A 15,560-nucleotide genomic window follows, 5' to 3' on the forward strand; every position below is an offset into this window, starting at 1 on the left:
TTAAATTTATGATTTTTTTAATTTAATTTAATTTTTAAAATTTTCTGACATAATTGTTTAAAAAAATTAAAATACTGACATGGCATTAAAAAAAAGCTAAATAATATTTTTTAATAATATTTTAATTGTCACATTAGCGCCACGTCAGCTTCCGTCTGCCACCTAGGACTTTGCCGTTAAGACACTGACGGTAGGGACAAAAACGAGACGCGTTTTCTAGAATAGGGACTAAAATCGATGAAAAAAAAAGTTAGGGACTAAAATGGAAATCGTGTGAAAATGTAGGGACGAAAATGGTATTTCCGCCAAAAAAAAATGGATAAGAAGAGATGGTGAACCAAAGGAGAATCCGAAGCTGGGCTTATTTTGTTTTTTCCTAGTGAACAAAATGGGCCAAGTCCTGAGGTAAACGGGCTTGGATAGTTGGGCCGGACCATATCCTGCCCACAAAGAAAGCTTGGTTGCTTATTATTATGGTTCATAGCGTCGCCCCTTGGTTAGCCACTGCCACTGCCACTGGCCCACTGGACACAAACTACAACGCAGCATTTCCATGGTAAAGGCTAAAAGCAACTCCATTCTGCCAACTGGGAATTGTACTTCAACACTCACTGTAACCTTGAGAGTTGAAAGATAAAGGAAGAAGATGAAAGGTTAAGGTTCTCTTCTTTTATTTCTATTTTGAATTGCAACAGACATTGGTCTTTTGTCTTAGAAAAAACTTTCTGGGTTCTTTTTCATTCATTGTGCTTCAGTTAAGGTTTTTGTTCATACTTATTTTATTTATTTATTTCTTGTGTTCCCTTTTGGTTGGTGGGAGAATGGTGGTAAAGTAGAAGGAAAATGTGAGTAACTGGTGGGACATTATATATCATGTTAACTTAGCTCATTCTGTGATTATGATGTATCATAAAGTATGTGATGGAACTATATATGCTATTTCATGAATGAAAATGTGTACTTGATTATTATATCTTTAGAAAGTTACATTTTTTTTTTTTTTGTTGTTATGGTATTTTGCTTGAATGGGTTGAGGATTGTTGTTATGGGTATGTAAATAGAGACTTTGAATTGTGTGACTGATCTATAATATTTTTTTTTTTTATGGGAGTGATCTATAAAATTAGTTTATGATATTGTTTCACATACAATGTTCGTGAAAATGCCTATCTAAAACAAGTATTGTATTATGAACCAGTGTTTATTCAGTTTTCTGTTTCAGTGGCCTCATATGTCAAATCTGCTAATCCATAATTGAAATTTTATTTTGCTAATTTCCTCATAAAGCATGGTTACTCTTGTATAGTTTAGCATGGTAAAAGTAGCTAGAAATTAATGGTTTTGACTGAATGCTTCTCATATCAACTTAGAGCATTCAGCTTTTGGTTTTAATCTCTGGGTACTGGTCACCATACAAAAACATGAGTTGAGGTTAACTGAATGATACAAATATGGGCAGTGGATACACACACACTCACACACACACACACACACACAAAGGAAGCCTTTGTTGTGGGTTTGCTGAGAGGCAATCTTAGGTGGTTTTATTTTAAATTTTGTGTTAAATTTCTTAGAGCCTAGTGGGTTGGAATATTTTTGTAGCTTTTATAAGTTTGCAATAATGCATTTGTTTTGGTAATGTCTTAGTTAGGGTGATTCTTATTGTAATCATTTTATAATTATCTGTCATGATAGAGGTTTTACAAAGATGATTCTTCTTGTACACATGGAAACAATGATGATGTTTCCCTTAGGCTGCCCATGAACAATGATGTTTTTGTTGGTAAATATTGCCTTAAGAACCTCTTCCAACTCTTGCTAGTGATAATTTTCCACATTGTAAGTTATACATTTTCCTCATTGTTGATGTCAATTTCATCTATCGCTTTGATTGCAGTTTCGATACTTGGCTGATTTGGAATCACTAAATTTGGGATCATTTGGAGTTGGTTACTGAATTTGAGGATATTTAGAGGATGCCAGACATGAACGAAAATAGAGTGAAGGCTCTTCTAGAACAGCAAAATGCTGAACAAAAAATTATTAGTAGTAATGACTACACTGGTGCCAGGTTTAACTTACTTAAGGCACAACGGCTTTTTCCAGCAATTGATAACCTTAGCTCAATGATGGCTGTCTGTGACATGCTATCTGCTTCCAATATGACGGTTCCTGGTTATGGAATTGATTACTACTGGGTTCTTCAGCTTACACCTTATTCTACAATGGATGCTATTAAATCTCGTTACCAATTGCTCCTCACATTGTTGCAACCTATCAAGAAAACATTTCCTGGCACTGAATTGGCTCTGAAACTTGTAGCAGATGCATTCTTCATTCTATCTGACCATGAGAAACGTTCTGCATATGATTTGAAAAGAAAAGCTTTTTGGGGGGATAATCAATCTTTTAATAAAAGAGAATTATCCTGTCAAAATATTGCAAGTACAGAAGCAATGATCAATGCTCAAAACTCTTCTGTGTGTCAGAGTGGTTTTTCAAGCCAAAGTTTGGGTGGCAGCTGTAGAAAAACTATGATATTTTCAGAAGACATTGGAACTTTGGGATTCAAACTTCAAAATTTTCTTGATGTTGAGCAGCAACATGATAGAATTATTTGTCAACAATCATCCAGTAAGGTTTCTGAGGATTTGAATTCTAGAGGGAACATTAGAGGGGACACAGATTTGTCTATAGACGATATAAATTTGTCAACATCACAGCCCATCAGTTTGGGGGAGAATTTTTCTTGTTCTTCAAAACCTTTGGCGCAGAAAAGGCCTTGTCAGGACTACTATACCTTTGAGAATGACAGAACACCTGAGCATTTCAAGGTAGGTCAGATCTGGGGTGCTCAATATAGAGCAAATCTACCTCATACTTTTCGGTATGCTCGAGTTGCTTGCAAATCAGCACGATCAGCTCTTGTTACATGGTTAAAGCCAATCCCTATTAGTGTTGGTGAGAGAAGATGGTGTGACGCTGGCTTACCTGTTGCTTGTGGGTCATTTGATTTGAATCCAGAGATGAATGATGGAGAGAGCTGGCCGATGGTCTCATCCTACAAATGCTCATGGATTCGTGGCGTCACGGATGAACAATTTGAAATTTTCCCGAAACGAGGTGAGATTTGGGCACTGTATAAGGATTGGAACCTTCATGAATGGGCCCATGATCTTAGTTTTGTAAAAGGATGTAAATTTGAGTTAGTTGAAATTCTCTCAGATTTTTCAAAATATTTAGGTGCAGATGGTGCATGTTTGGTGAAAGTAGATGGTTTCAAAAGCATCTTTGAGAGACAAAAAATTGGAGGGAGTCCTGTCACTTTCCATATCTCCCCGGATAATCTGTATATATTCTCTCATAATATCCCGGCATATAGGTTTAAGGGTGGAGAAATTGATAAAATTGTTCATGGGATGTTTGAGCTTTATCAATTGGCCTTGCCTGATAGTATGTTTCAGGAGATTATTGACTCCCAAAAGGCACCAAAGAATGGGAATGCTAGTAGTTTTCCTAGCTCTATTCCATTGGGAGGACTTCCTTCCCCAAAATCATCTCCACGAGATAAACTTTTGAAGCCCAGTTGGTCATTAAATGATTTTGCCACAGGTCAGGTATGGGCTGTGAACAGTGGAAAAGATTTTTTGCCACGGCAGTACACCAGAATAGATGATATAATTTCTGAAAGCCAAGTATGTGTGACTTTCCTAGAACCTCTACCCATTCTTGACCATGAGATTGATTGGAAGAAAGAAAACCTACCCATAGTTTGTGGGAAATTTAAGGTTAGTGGAGCTAGTGTCAACCTTGAAATGTCACAGTTCTCCTATAATGTTATCTGCCAAAAAAGCACTGCTGAGCCAATCTACGATATTTACCCGCTAAAAGGTGAGATTTGGGTTATGTACAAGAATTGGAATAGCAAATGGAAGTGTTCTGATTATGAAAATTACCAATGTCAGGTTGTTGAAATTCTGTCAGACTTACATGAAAGGGATGAGATAACAATTGCCAGGCTGGAGGAGGTGAAGGGTTGCCTGACTTTCTTCCATAGGCTACAAATTGATGGGTTTGATGTCACTCATTCAGTTTCCCAATCAAAGATGCTTGGTTTCTCTCATCGAATTCTTGCTTTTAGAGTTCCTGGAATTGGCAAATATGACATTCCAGAAAGCTCTTGGCACTTGGAACCAAATGCTTTACCTCCCAAACGAAGAATATGATGCCAAGAGAAACCTCATGGTGTTGCACCATATAATACTGAACATGAGTTCTAAAAATATGTGTATTCTCTACCTTTTGTGTTTAGTTCAGTGTAGTCTCTGTTGATAAAGGATTAAACTAGAAACAGTGTCACTCATTAAAGAATGCGGTACATATTTTTATTTTGAAATAGGTTATTCTAGGTGGACAGATTTCTCTCTGATGTATGGAACTATGAATTATAAACCAACACAAATGTCAGGACAGCATGAATGCCAAAGAGATGTGTTTCAAGGCTTTGCTTATGCACTCAACCTATGAATAATTCTTAATTTCTATTACAACCAAATCCCAGACGACACTTGTCAGGTTTCCAAGCTCCACCAGCACATATGCAACCCAGATCACAACTTTGTTTTAAGAGGCATGAATACTTGAACAGATACACACTGTAATGGAATGCTCATTTGGGATTATTGTGTGCATGTGTGTATATATATATATATTTACACAAGTATTCGCCCACTAACCCACTCAGTCCCAACCAAGCTGAATTGGAGTTATAAAATGCTTTGAAATTTTTTTCTCAAAAAAAAAAAAAAAAGCTTTGAAATTGTTACACCCTCTTAATAACCTAATAATTGTTAAGGTATTAAAAAAGAGGAAATAAAGTGTTTTGAATTTTTTAATTAAATCTAATTAATGGTCAAATGTTTTATTGCTATAAGCATTTTGTGGTTAGTGGCAATGGCACTGCTATCAATTCATTAATTAAGTTTCCTAAAAAAAAAAAAAAATCATAATTAGAAAATTCCAAACGACTGGCAAACTTTGTAGCTTTATAGAGAACCTAGAATTAACTTTTCTTTCCTTTAAAACAAGAGGAGAAAAAAAAGAAAAAAAAGAGAGAAGGTTTTGCAGAAATATATCTCCAAAATTTTCACAATCCACATGAGAAGTTAAGAACCAAAGCTACCCAGGGAAAATCCGAAGTTGGGGTTATTTTGTTTTGCTAGTGAACAAAATGGCCAATTCTTGAGGTGTATGGGCTTGAATAGTCAGTTGCTGAACCATATCCTCCTACCCACAAAGAAAGCTTGGTTGCTTTTTGTTATGGTTAACCACTGCCACTACCACTGCCACTGGGTACAATACAATACAAGTGTACAACAACACCATTTCCATTGTTCAAGACTGAAGGCTATGCAGCTCTATTCTGCCAACTGGAACTGTTACTTCAGCACTCACTGTAACCTTACCTTGAGAGTTGAAAGATATAAGGAAGAGAATTTTTTTTCTAAATAACAATAAATATTAAAAAATTTAGTTAGTTGTCACGTTTAAAAGAATTGGTTGAAGGAAGATCTGTTTTTATTTTTGGGTTTTTGAATTTTCTTAGTTTTTATTTTTATTTCAGTTTTTTCCTTTTTTTTCATTTAGTTAAAATTTACAAATTAATTTTTTATTTTTAAAAAATGACGTGGCATTTGTGGGTATTATTTTAATATTTTTAATTTATTCCGTTTGTCAGCTGTGCAATTTCCGTCTCTGATGTAACGGTATGGACAAAAACGAGACGCATTTTCCAGAATAGGGACTAAAATCGGTGAAAAAAAAAGTTAGGGACCAAAGTGGGAATCGTGTGAAAATGTAGGGACGAAAATGGTATTTCTGCCTTTTTTTTTTTGGGGTAAATAATGATATTTTTATTAACAAAGCTAGAGTTCAAGTATTTAAAAAAGAGCTTCATACATGTATTGACATATATACTAGGTTAGAGTAGGATTTTTATTTCATATATAAATAAAAAAATAGGGCAACATGCCCGTTAGCATCTACAAGAGCCCAAGAAAGGATAGAGTTAATGGATTGAGATCCTTAACAAGAAATTATGATCTAACCCATTAAAGGATACGAGGCTAAAGGAAAATGAAACAACAATAAACTTGCAAAGAAGAGGTCCGATATCAATTACAACCAAATGAAAATCCAAGCCAAGGTGTAAGTCGAAAATGTCAATAAAGTCAATAACAACTTTGGCATCTCCTTATCCCCTTCAAAGTGGGCAGTCTTGCAGCCTTGGGGAATAGCAATTCACATTCATGTTCTTATGGTTTTCTTTCTTTCTTGTGACTATCTCTAGGGCCACATGTCATTGTCATTTTATCAAAGTGGCACAATATCATGTGTAACTTATGAGAGAGTTTTGTTAGAAATATTACAAATTTAAACATTTAAAACTTACAAATGTGTCCCCAATTACAAAAATAAATAAATAAATAAATAAAAAGAGTAATTTCAATATTAATTAATTACATTTTCTTTTTGGTAAGATTTGAAGTAGCCTTGGCATTTTTCAAATTTTCAATTTTTAAATATAAGTATAAGATATGAAAATGGATCTTTTACATATTCAAAGTTATATAAATTGGCACTTTATTTAAAAATTTTAAATAACATGATAGTTTGTATCTTGTACACAATTTGATTTTTATAAAATGAAAAGTTTTCAAATAATATGAATCCCCAAAAGATAAGTGAGAACCTTCAATAATTTAGGAGTCACACTTTGTTCGCTCAGGAGATTCTAAATGGATGGAAGTGCTTTAATCAAGTTAACATTAGGGATCAAAATCTAATTTTTAAATAAAAATGGGCAAAAAATCATAATTACCATAAACTTTAAGGATGTAATTTGTAGTTTAATTCTGAATTTACTTGAGAAAATTAAGGTACAATAATTGTAACTAAGTTTTGTTCAAAGAAAGAGTGTGTGACTGATATAGTCTTTGTCATAGGTTTATTGATGGTGTATGTGCATATGGGTCAAGTTGGAGAATTTTTTCAACCCTACCTAACTTTGTCGAGTTGAAAAATTCACAGCCCAACCCATTACACATGTAGAAATCAACCAAACCCAACCTACATGGGTCAATGGATTGTGTATAAATATTTTTTACCTTGTAAAAATTTCGGCTTCCATCAATTATTAAACAAAATTTTCAATAAATTATTACATTTTCATATAATATGCTTAATTTATATTCGATCTAATAAAATTTCAACCCAACCTAACCCACCAAAACCAACCCAAAATGTCTGGTTGAGTCCGTTTTATCGGGTTGATGGATTTGATGCACACCCTAACTTAGGTGGTAATAAACGATAAAATATTACTAAATAATTAAGATATAATTCTTAAAAAATTGTTAAGAGTCTTGTAACTCTAGTAGGTATTTCTTAGTTTTTCCAACACGAACATCTAGAGTTCAAACCTCATCTCCAATTATTAGATTTTTTTTTTTTTAAAAAAAATCAAATTAAATTTGGTATCTATATAGACAGCAAAATTTGATTTTGATTTTGATTTTGATTTTGATTTTTTTGTAGCCATGTTTTTTAATAACGCGGCTAAAAAAAGTGGCTATAGGTCACATTTTTAGTAGCGTGTGTGAGTTAATTATTTAATAAAGAGAGAGAGAGAGAGAGAGAGAGAGAGAGAGAGAGAGAGACAGGGAGGAGAGAGAGAGAGAGAGAGAGAGAAAAAAGGTGGGTAAGAGAAATGGATCGAGTGGACAGGGATGAAACGTCGCTATTATTTAGTTTAAAAGTTTTGTAACAGACCAAAAAAAAAAAAAAAAAACTCGTTTAAAGAGTTAAAAACAGCAAATATAGCCTCCTCCAAATGCGCGTCTCCTCCATCTCCTTTTATTATTAACCATAAGTCCATAAACTAATTACCATTATCATCATTTTATTAACTTAAATTAATTTTAATCTTATTCTTCCCAAACTAAAGGCCGAGAAAATTTGTTTCTCTCTTTCTCTTTCATTCTCGATTGGAAAACGATTACATTTTCTGCTAATTCATTGCTCTACAAAACTCAAAAAGAGATTAAGAGATTAGCAGCCACAGATTTTCCAAAATGCATTTCTCAAAACTCGACGATTCTCCTATGTTCCGCCAACAGGTTTTTTTTTTTTTTTTCCTTGTTCAAATTTTAATATACTAATTACTAAATCATTATTGCTGTTAATCTATGCACTAATATTAATCAACCATGATTTTTTATTCAATTAGCATTAACTACATCAAACATATTCAGCATTGTGAGTTTGTCCTTAATTAGCATTTGATTAGAAATTATTGTTTTCGTATAATGCAGTTACAAGGCTTGGAAGAAAATACCGAATCATTGAGGACAAAATGTGCTAAGTTTTACAAAGGATGTCGAAAATATACGTAAGCTCATACATACATACATTATATATTCCACAATTGTGGTTTGGCTTGATCACAATTTAATCCGCAAATTTTCAATTGCTACATTTGTTGAAATTGTTAAGATTTGGTTCAAATTAAATGATTTTAAATTTTTCATAAGCTTTTTCAATTGGATTAAAATGAAATCGTTTAAGGATACTTTGGATGGAACTCTTATGATTTCATTTTAGTCAAAACCTTAGCGGGCTAAATGTAACAACGGAAAATTTGTGGACTAAATTTCTATAGGACCAAACACAAGGAAGTTGATTGTAAATTTTCCTCTTTTTAAACCATCTTATGTGCTTTTAACTTTCTTTAATTTTCAGAGAAGGACTTTCAGAGGGGTATGATGTGGACGTTGCTTTTGCAAGTTCCTTAGAAAATTTTGGAGGAGGGCATTATGATCCTCTTTTTGTTGCTATGGGAGGTATGTCCCTTTGATTTGTTTTCTCCCATCAAAACATGGTTAAAAGGTCAAGATCGCAAAAAACTTGCCCTCACTTTTGCGAGGTTTGGGAGGGGTGGTTGGAAGGCAGCTTTACCCTTCAAATTTTTTTTTTTAAAGCTCATTCCTAGACTCAAACCCGTGACCTATCACCCCCTTAAAACATGTATACAAAAATTTGATTTGATTTGGTATTTTTAGTTTTTTACTTAAGATGATCGCAGCAAAAGATATATATTACCCTTTAATCAACGTTAGAGATGTTCAACCTATATAAATTTGGCATGCACTATTGTTGCATTGCATTGTTGTAGGTTAAATAGGTTAGAGATTGAGTATAATAAGACTTATGTACGTGGTTTGTACTTTTAGGCTAGTGAATGAGCTACACTAGCCCAAGCTAGACAAAAAAAATTTCGATTCTTCTATGGTAGCTTATTATGTACCCTTCTTTTTTGCCAAAACTTTATATATATATATATATATATATATATAAAGTTTGGCCAAAAATAGAGAAGTTATGTGAGAGGGTATGAGGTTTTGTTATATGGTGTATTCCTTAAGATTCTCTTTATATTCTCTTTATATATTTAGGCTTTCAGCTCAACGAAATTTTCATCTATATTAAAGTATTAGTTCGTTGAATTTGTCAATAGAGTAAATGCATATATTAATAATCTATAATTATGCATTAATTATTTATATTAAATGGATTTACCTTTTTTTTCTTTTTTTCTTTTTTTGACAACAATTGATATACAAACCATCTAAAATTAAATATTTGTGAATTCACTAAAATTAATCTTAATCATTTAGATTTCCATTATACATATGTGTGGAACCAACATTATAGTCTTTATTCTATGTAATTAAAACGATCACTAATAGGATAAATACCATTTATTTTGTTATATTAATTACTTTTAGTGATGCATTAGTTATTAAGTATAATCTACTTTATCAATGCACACCCTTGATACGATGGTCACTCCATAAGTATAAGTGTTTGTGGGGTGTGGGGGTAAGGGCCGGGGTTCAAGTCTTTAGGAAGGAGCTTCGCACACATATATATTTAGATTAGGTTAGAGTAGAATTTCTATCTTGTATATTAAAAAAAAAAAGGTATAATGAACTTTTGATATCCCTTCTCAAAAAAAAAAAACTTTTGATATCATTTTTCTAAGATTTATATGAGAAACAATTGATTTGAAATATAGAATTCTTGCTCAAATTTAGTTGCTTTTGCAACAATTGAAAAAAAGTCCAACAAAAGAAAAAATAAATTTAATAACACACAATCAAAAATATTATTTAAAAAAAAAAANTTTTTTTTTTTTTTTCACTAAAATATATATGTAAAGTGATTTGGATTATATATGGAAGTTGAATTAAAAATCTATTAGATTCTAGATTAGATACTAATTGCACTTCAAATTTATGCCAAATGTTTTTTTAATTGAACTAGAATTTGATTATAGACAACAACTTAATTTTTTTTTTTTTTTTTTTTTTTTGAGTAGGCATGAAGTATGTGTATTGGTATTAGTCACTATATCATGCAATTTCAAGTTTGCAAACACATATGGTATAATGAAATTACTATACTACTTCTATTTTATTTATAAAATAAAATAATAAAGATTACAAATTTTTACAAGTAAAATTATTGAAATATTTTTTTTTACATATGTGCCAACCAAATGAGCTCTCTTTGAAATATTTGACTGGGGTAACGGATACTTCTATCTGTCAAAGCTCAATATGTTTGTTTATTTGGTGTTAATTTGTTTTTTTTTTTCTTAGGCCCTGTTATGACCAAATTCACATTTGCTTTTAGAGAAATTGGGACATACAAGGAAACTCTTCGATCACAGGTAGTAATTCTTGTGATTTTGTTAGTATTGTTGTTATTGTTTCTCTTCTTACCCCAGTTCTGTACTGTAATTTTGTGTTGCTTACTGACCATTTGGAAAACATTTGGGAAACAATATTGATGCTGTTTCATTGTTTCTAGCTTCTACCATCTTCCATATATCATTAATTACTGAACATTATATGCCTTGTTTTATGGAATCAATATTTCTTGTAAAGGTAGGTTAATCAGAGAAAAAGTAATTGACAAACAGCACTTTTCTTCACTGTACCTGTTAGCTTCAACCATCTTGTGTATTTATTCTTCCCTTGATACTTCTTGTGAAGCAATATACATTGCTTATATGGAGTTGCATTTACTAAGGATATTAGAAATAGAGAAAACTATGCAATTGCTATCTTCAACCATCTTGTTTATAGGGAATTGTTTGACTGATGATGCTTCACTGACTATCTTTAACTGGCTTTGTCAGGTAGACCACATGCTAAACGATCGGTTGCTAAACTTTGTCAATGATGACCTCCATGAGGTTAAGGTATTTTGTGTTTTGAATACATGCTTAATAGATTAGTAGCATATTTGATTTACACTTAAGCAGGGTGACTCAAAATATTTGCCTTTTATTAAAGACAATTTTCTAATCTTTACCCCTTCTGTATTGCATGGGTTTGCCTCAACAGCTTTAGCACATGCATACATGAAATACAGATTTAAAGAATTTTATGTTCTATTACATTGTTATATATCCTATATCTTTGATTTTCTCCTATACTTGGAAGATTTATTTTTTTTTTTTTTTTATTTTAATAACATTGGCACAATGTTGGCTGTCTGTGACATTCTATCTGCGTCCAATATCAAGATTCCTGATTATGGAATTGATTACTACTGGGTTCTTCAGCTTACGCCTTCGTCTACATTTCATGCTGTTAAATATTGTTACCAAAGTCTCCACACATTGTTACAACCTATCAAGACAAAGTTTCCTGGCACTGAATTGGCTTTGAAACTTGTGGAGGATGCATTCTCCATGCTATCTAAAAGTGAGAAACGTTCTGCGTATGATTTGAAAAGGAATGCATGTAGGGAGGATTATGAATCTTTTAATATAAGATCATTATCCTGTCAAAATATAGCAAGTAAGGAAACAATAAGTACTGCTAACAACTCTTCCGTGTGTGAGAGGGCTTTTTTAAGCCAAAGTCACTTCCTTGGTAAATATTAAAAATTTTAGCAACTTGCTACAGTGAGGTTTTATTTCTAAAACATAACAATAGTATTAATATATTAGCACTACACAACCATTAAAATGCAATACAATAAGGTAATCTATTAAAAATATTCCATATTTAAATAGCTAGAGCTGAGAGAATTCTATTAAAGAGGATTGGTTCACTAGTAATTTATTATTGTCCATCATTGTAGTTAAAATTATTTTTTGTTTCCCTTTTCTTAAGTAACTTAGCATAATATTAACATTTAGAAGGACCTGTTATGGTTAAGTTAATTATTTTATGTAGCTTTTCATTTTGCTTTTTTTTAAAACAAGACAAATTTTATAATATTCTCATGCATCCATACGATAATAGATAAATATTTCTAATATCGTACAATTTTCATTATTATTATTATACCTTAAACTTAGATGTTTTATTTATGAGCATATACTAACCTTTTTTTTTTTTTTTTGGGTTTTCTAATAGCATACATATTTATTATAGGCTAACAAAGTAAGTATTTTTTTAAGGAAAATTTATGTCAATTTTGAAATATATTTTTGCTATATGAAATTTTAGGCAAGAATTCATGGACAAATAATTTAAACATATCATACAAATCAGTTCATGTTACAAAACACATAATACAAAAACAAGATTTTCATAAACAAATAATTTAACAAAATTAAGATTTCCATAAACAAATAATTTAACAAAAACAAGATTTTCATGCTTAGCTATGCCCCTAAAAGATATCAACATGAATATTATAAAAAGAAAAGTAACTACTTAAGAGATATAACTCACCTTGTAAGAGATAAAGAATGGATAAATATTTGCTAGTGTTGTTCCTTATAGTTGTTTGTAGAATGCATGGCAAACATGAATTGAAAATGGTTGATAGAATTATGAGGGGAATAAGAGTGGAGAAGAAGGTTAATAGAATTTTTAGGGGAAAAAAAGTAGAAAATATGAACTGTGGAAACTTTAGTAATATTAGTACTGTTTAAATAGGATACAAGTTTCATATAAGTTAAATTCTTAGATTTTAAACTGTATAACTAGATACGCCAATTGACCAAATACGACACAACACAAACCAAGATGGGACACTCTGATACAAACAAATTATTTAACTATAAACATATATTCACTGCAAAGAATCTCTATTTTTTTTTTTTTTTTTTTTACAATGTGCACATCAATCATCTTTTTCTTCCATAATTTTCTCTCTTCGGGGCATGCATTGACAGGAATCTAGCACAGAATAAGAATCTATGTACTTTTTTTTTGTTGAGAATAAGAATTAATGTACTTGAATCTATAATTATTTGTTTCATAGGGCAAATTATGCAAAGAATACTTTTACAAGATGAAATGAAAGAACATGACATACACACAAACCAAACTGCTTCGGTCAAAAAAACTACTGACATACGAAAATAATAAGAATATGTGTACTTTTTAGAATAGGACTCCAACATTTTTTTTTTTTTATCTAGACAATTCTCTCTCTCTCTCTCTCTCTCTCTCCTCCAATTTTCGGCAACTCCATTGCCACAATTCTTTTTTTTTTCTCCCATTATCGGCAATTCCATTGCCACAAATCATTTGTTCTCCTTTTTATGGGCTGCCAAAATTCCTTTTTTTTTTTTTCCTCCAATTTTCAGCCCAAATCTTCTTCTTTTCTCCAATTTCGGCAACTTGGTTGCCACAAACTTTTTTTTCCCCCTCATTTATGGCAACTTCATTGCCAAAATTACTATTAAATTCCCTCCTCTACAATTTCGACAACTTGGTTGCCACAATTCCTTTTTTTCTCTCTCCTCACTCGCAATTTCGGCAACTTGGTTGCCGCAATTGGTTTTTTCCCTTTCGATCACTTCTCCTTCGGGCACTTCATCTGGGCAGTAGATCTTGGGCAGCAAGAATTTTGGTAACCTCATTACTAAAATTCAAATTTTTTCTCACTCCAACCATCACATCATTTATCTCTCCTCTCTCATACTTTTTGTTAGAATTTCGGAAACAGTGTTGCCAAAATTTGCTTCTTTCCTCATTTTCCCAAATAACTTCTATTAGTACCCATATCACAAATAAACTCAATTTTTTGCAATATTCAGCCAAAAGAGTCGAATTTAGGAGCATAGTAATAATTTTATCAAGTGTCAGTGACTGCGAGAGTATATGACCTGTGTATATTTGCCAAAAACTTTTAACTTTTTGTCTAATATTTTTAACTAAACTACTTTGAAAAAAAAAAAAACTAACTAACTTTTAACTTTTTGTCACATTCAGTATAAAGGTTACCAAAAATTATTCCTTATGATAAACCCTATACAAATAAACTACCAAAAATTAGTTTATTTGTGTTTCTAATAGAAACAGTTAGAGTTCAAATCTCCATTCTCCTGTTGTAAGTATCGAATTAAAAAAAAAAAAAGTTATCAAAAATTACTAGATACACAAATAGTTGTCCTAAAAAATAATCTCTTGTTGCAATGCCCCTACCAACATCTAATTTTATTAATTCACTTTTTAGAATTGAGGTAGACTGGTGAGTTTCAGTTAGCTCAATGTGTAAAATCTCTTATCATCAAATAAGAGGTCCAATTTGCCAAAAAATAATTGATATCTTGATTTGATAATAAAGAGAAATTATCCTGGAATGGATGCCATAGACTAATTTTCTATCATATCTATCTAGAAATAAATTGAGGAAGATTTTAGGTTGTGAACCTCACCAACCTGGTATAGGAAATGAGATAAGAGAAGGGGGCCATACTACCTCAGCCTAAACCATATTAAATTCCCAAAAAAGATTCACCTACCCCGTCAACCCATGAATCTCTAATTTGATTGTAGATATAGGCACAAACTTGTCGTCATTCATTGAGACTATACAGAGTGATCCTAGGAGATTCTTAAGAGAAAGTGAGCATCGTTGCATTGTATTGTATATTACTGTTAAGAGATCAATTGCTAGAAATAAAGGTAATATCTCACAACTCTCCCAAGTTCGAATTAAGCATTGCTTTGGGAATCTAATAGATGCATAGATGTCTGAGCAAGATTGGGTCCCATATCCAAATTAATGTTTTTGTTTATTTAGTAGTCCGCCAATGGACATTGTAGATTTTCTCAATGCTGATGCTAATGGGTTGTACCTAAACAGACTCTGTATTGAGCCTCTTTTAGTGGTTTAGTTTCTCTAATAGATTCCTCCAACAAAAAGAAGAGGGGGGGGGGGGGGGGGGGGGTGGGGGGGGTTGTGGTAATATATTTCTATTTGTTTCTCTCTGTTCTTTCCGTTCTTAGACCCTCTCTGTTCTTCTTTTCTATCTTTTTTATTCCCCGGCCCCAGTCCATTAATTATGCTTACAAAATTCACCATCTTTTTAAATAATTAACCTAGTGCAAAGTAAAATTTGATTAAATTAGATGTTATATTTTCTGAATAAATTATAATTAAAATAGATAAGTTGTTTTTTTATAAATGTTTTTATTTTTATTTAATATTATTTTTATACTCTTTTTGTTTATATTGCTTGT

General features: G+C 32.0%; 1 protein-coding gene across 4 annotated transcripts; it reads left to right on the forward strand.

Annotated features, from left to right (window-relative positions):
• The first annotated feature begins 533 nt into the window (after window positions 1-533).
• LOC111990213 (uncharacterized) lies at window positions 534-4,511 on the forward strand. Of its 4 annotated transcripts, none has more exons than XM_065768647.1 (3): window positions 534-653; window positions 1,898-3,891; window positions 3,966-4,079. In XM_065768647.1, the coding sequence occupies exons 2-3, from the start codon at window positions 1,977-1,979 to the stop codon at window positions 3,971-3,973; spliced, it is 1,923 nt and encodes a 640-aa protein (XP_065624719.1). In that variant the 5' UTR covers window positions 534-653; window positions 1,898-1,976; the 3' UTR covers window positions 3,974-4,079. The 4 variants fall into 4 exon arrangements, with proteins under 4 accessions (XP_065624719.1, XP_065624716.1, XP_065624717.1 ...); XM_065768645.1 differs by adding an exon at window positions 1,696-1,783 and having other exon boundaries at window positions 535-653; window positions 1,898-4,511; XM_065768644.1 differs by having other exon boundaries at window positions 1,898-4,511.
• The last annotated feature ends 11,049 nt before the right edge of the window (window positions 4,512-15,560 follow it).

Source organism: Quercus suber, unplaced genomic scaffold (genome assembly GCF_002906115.3).
Source record: "Quercus suber isolate HL8 unplaced genomic scaffold, Cork oak 2.0 scaffold_980, whole genome shotgun sequence".
Taxonomy (NCBI): domain Eukaryota; kingdom Viridiplantae; phylum Streptophyta; class Magnoliopsida; order Fagales; family Fagaceae; genus Quercus; species Quercus suber.

What these genes read in the sequence shown, in the direction of transcription:
- LOC111990213 (XM_065768644.1), top strand. Translation starts at nt 1,977, where the DNA reads ATGCCAGACATGAACGAAAATAGAGTGAAGGCTCTTCTAGAACAGCAA.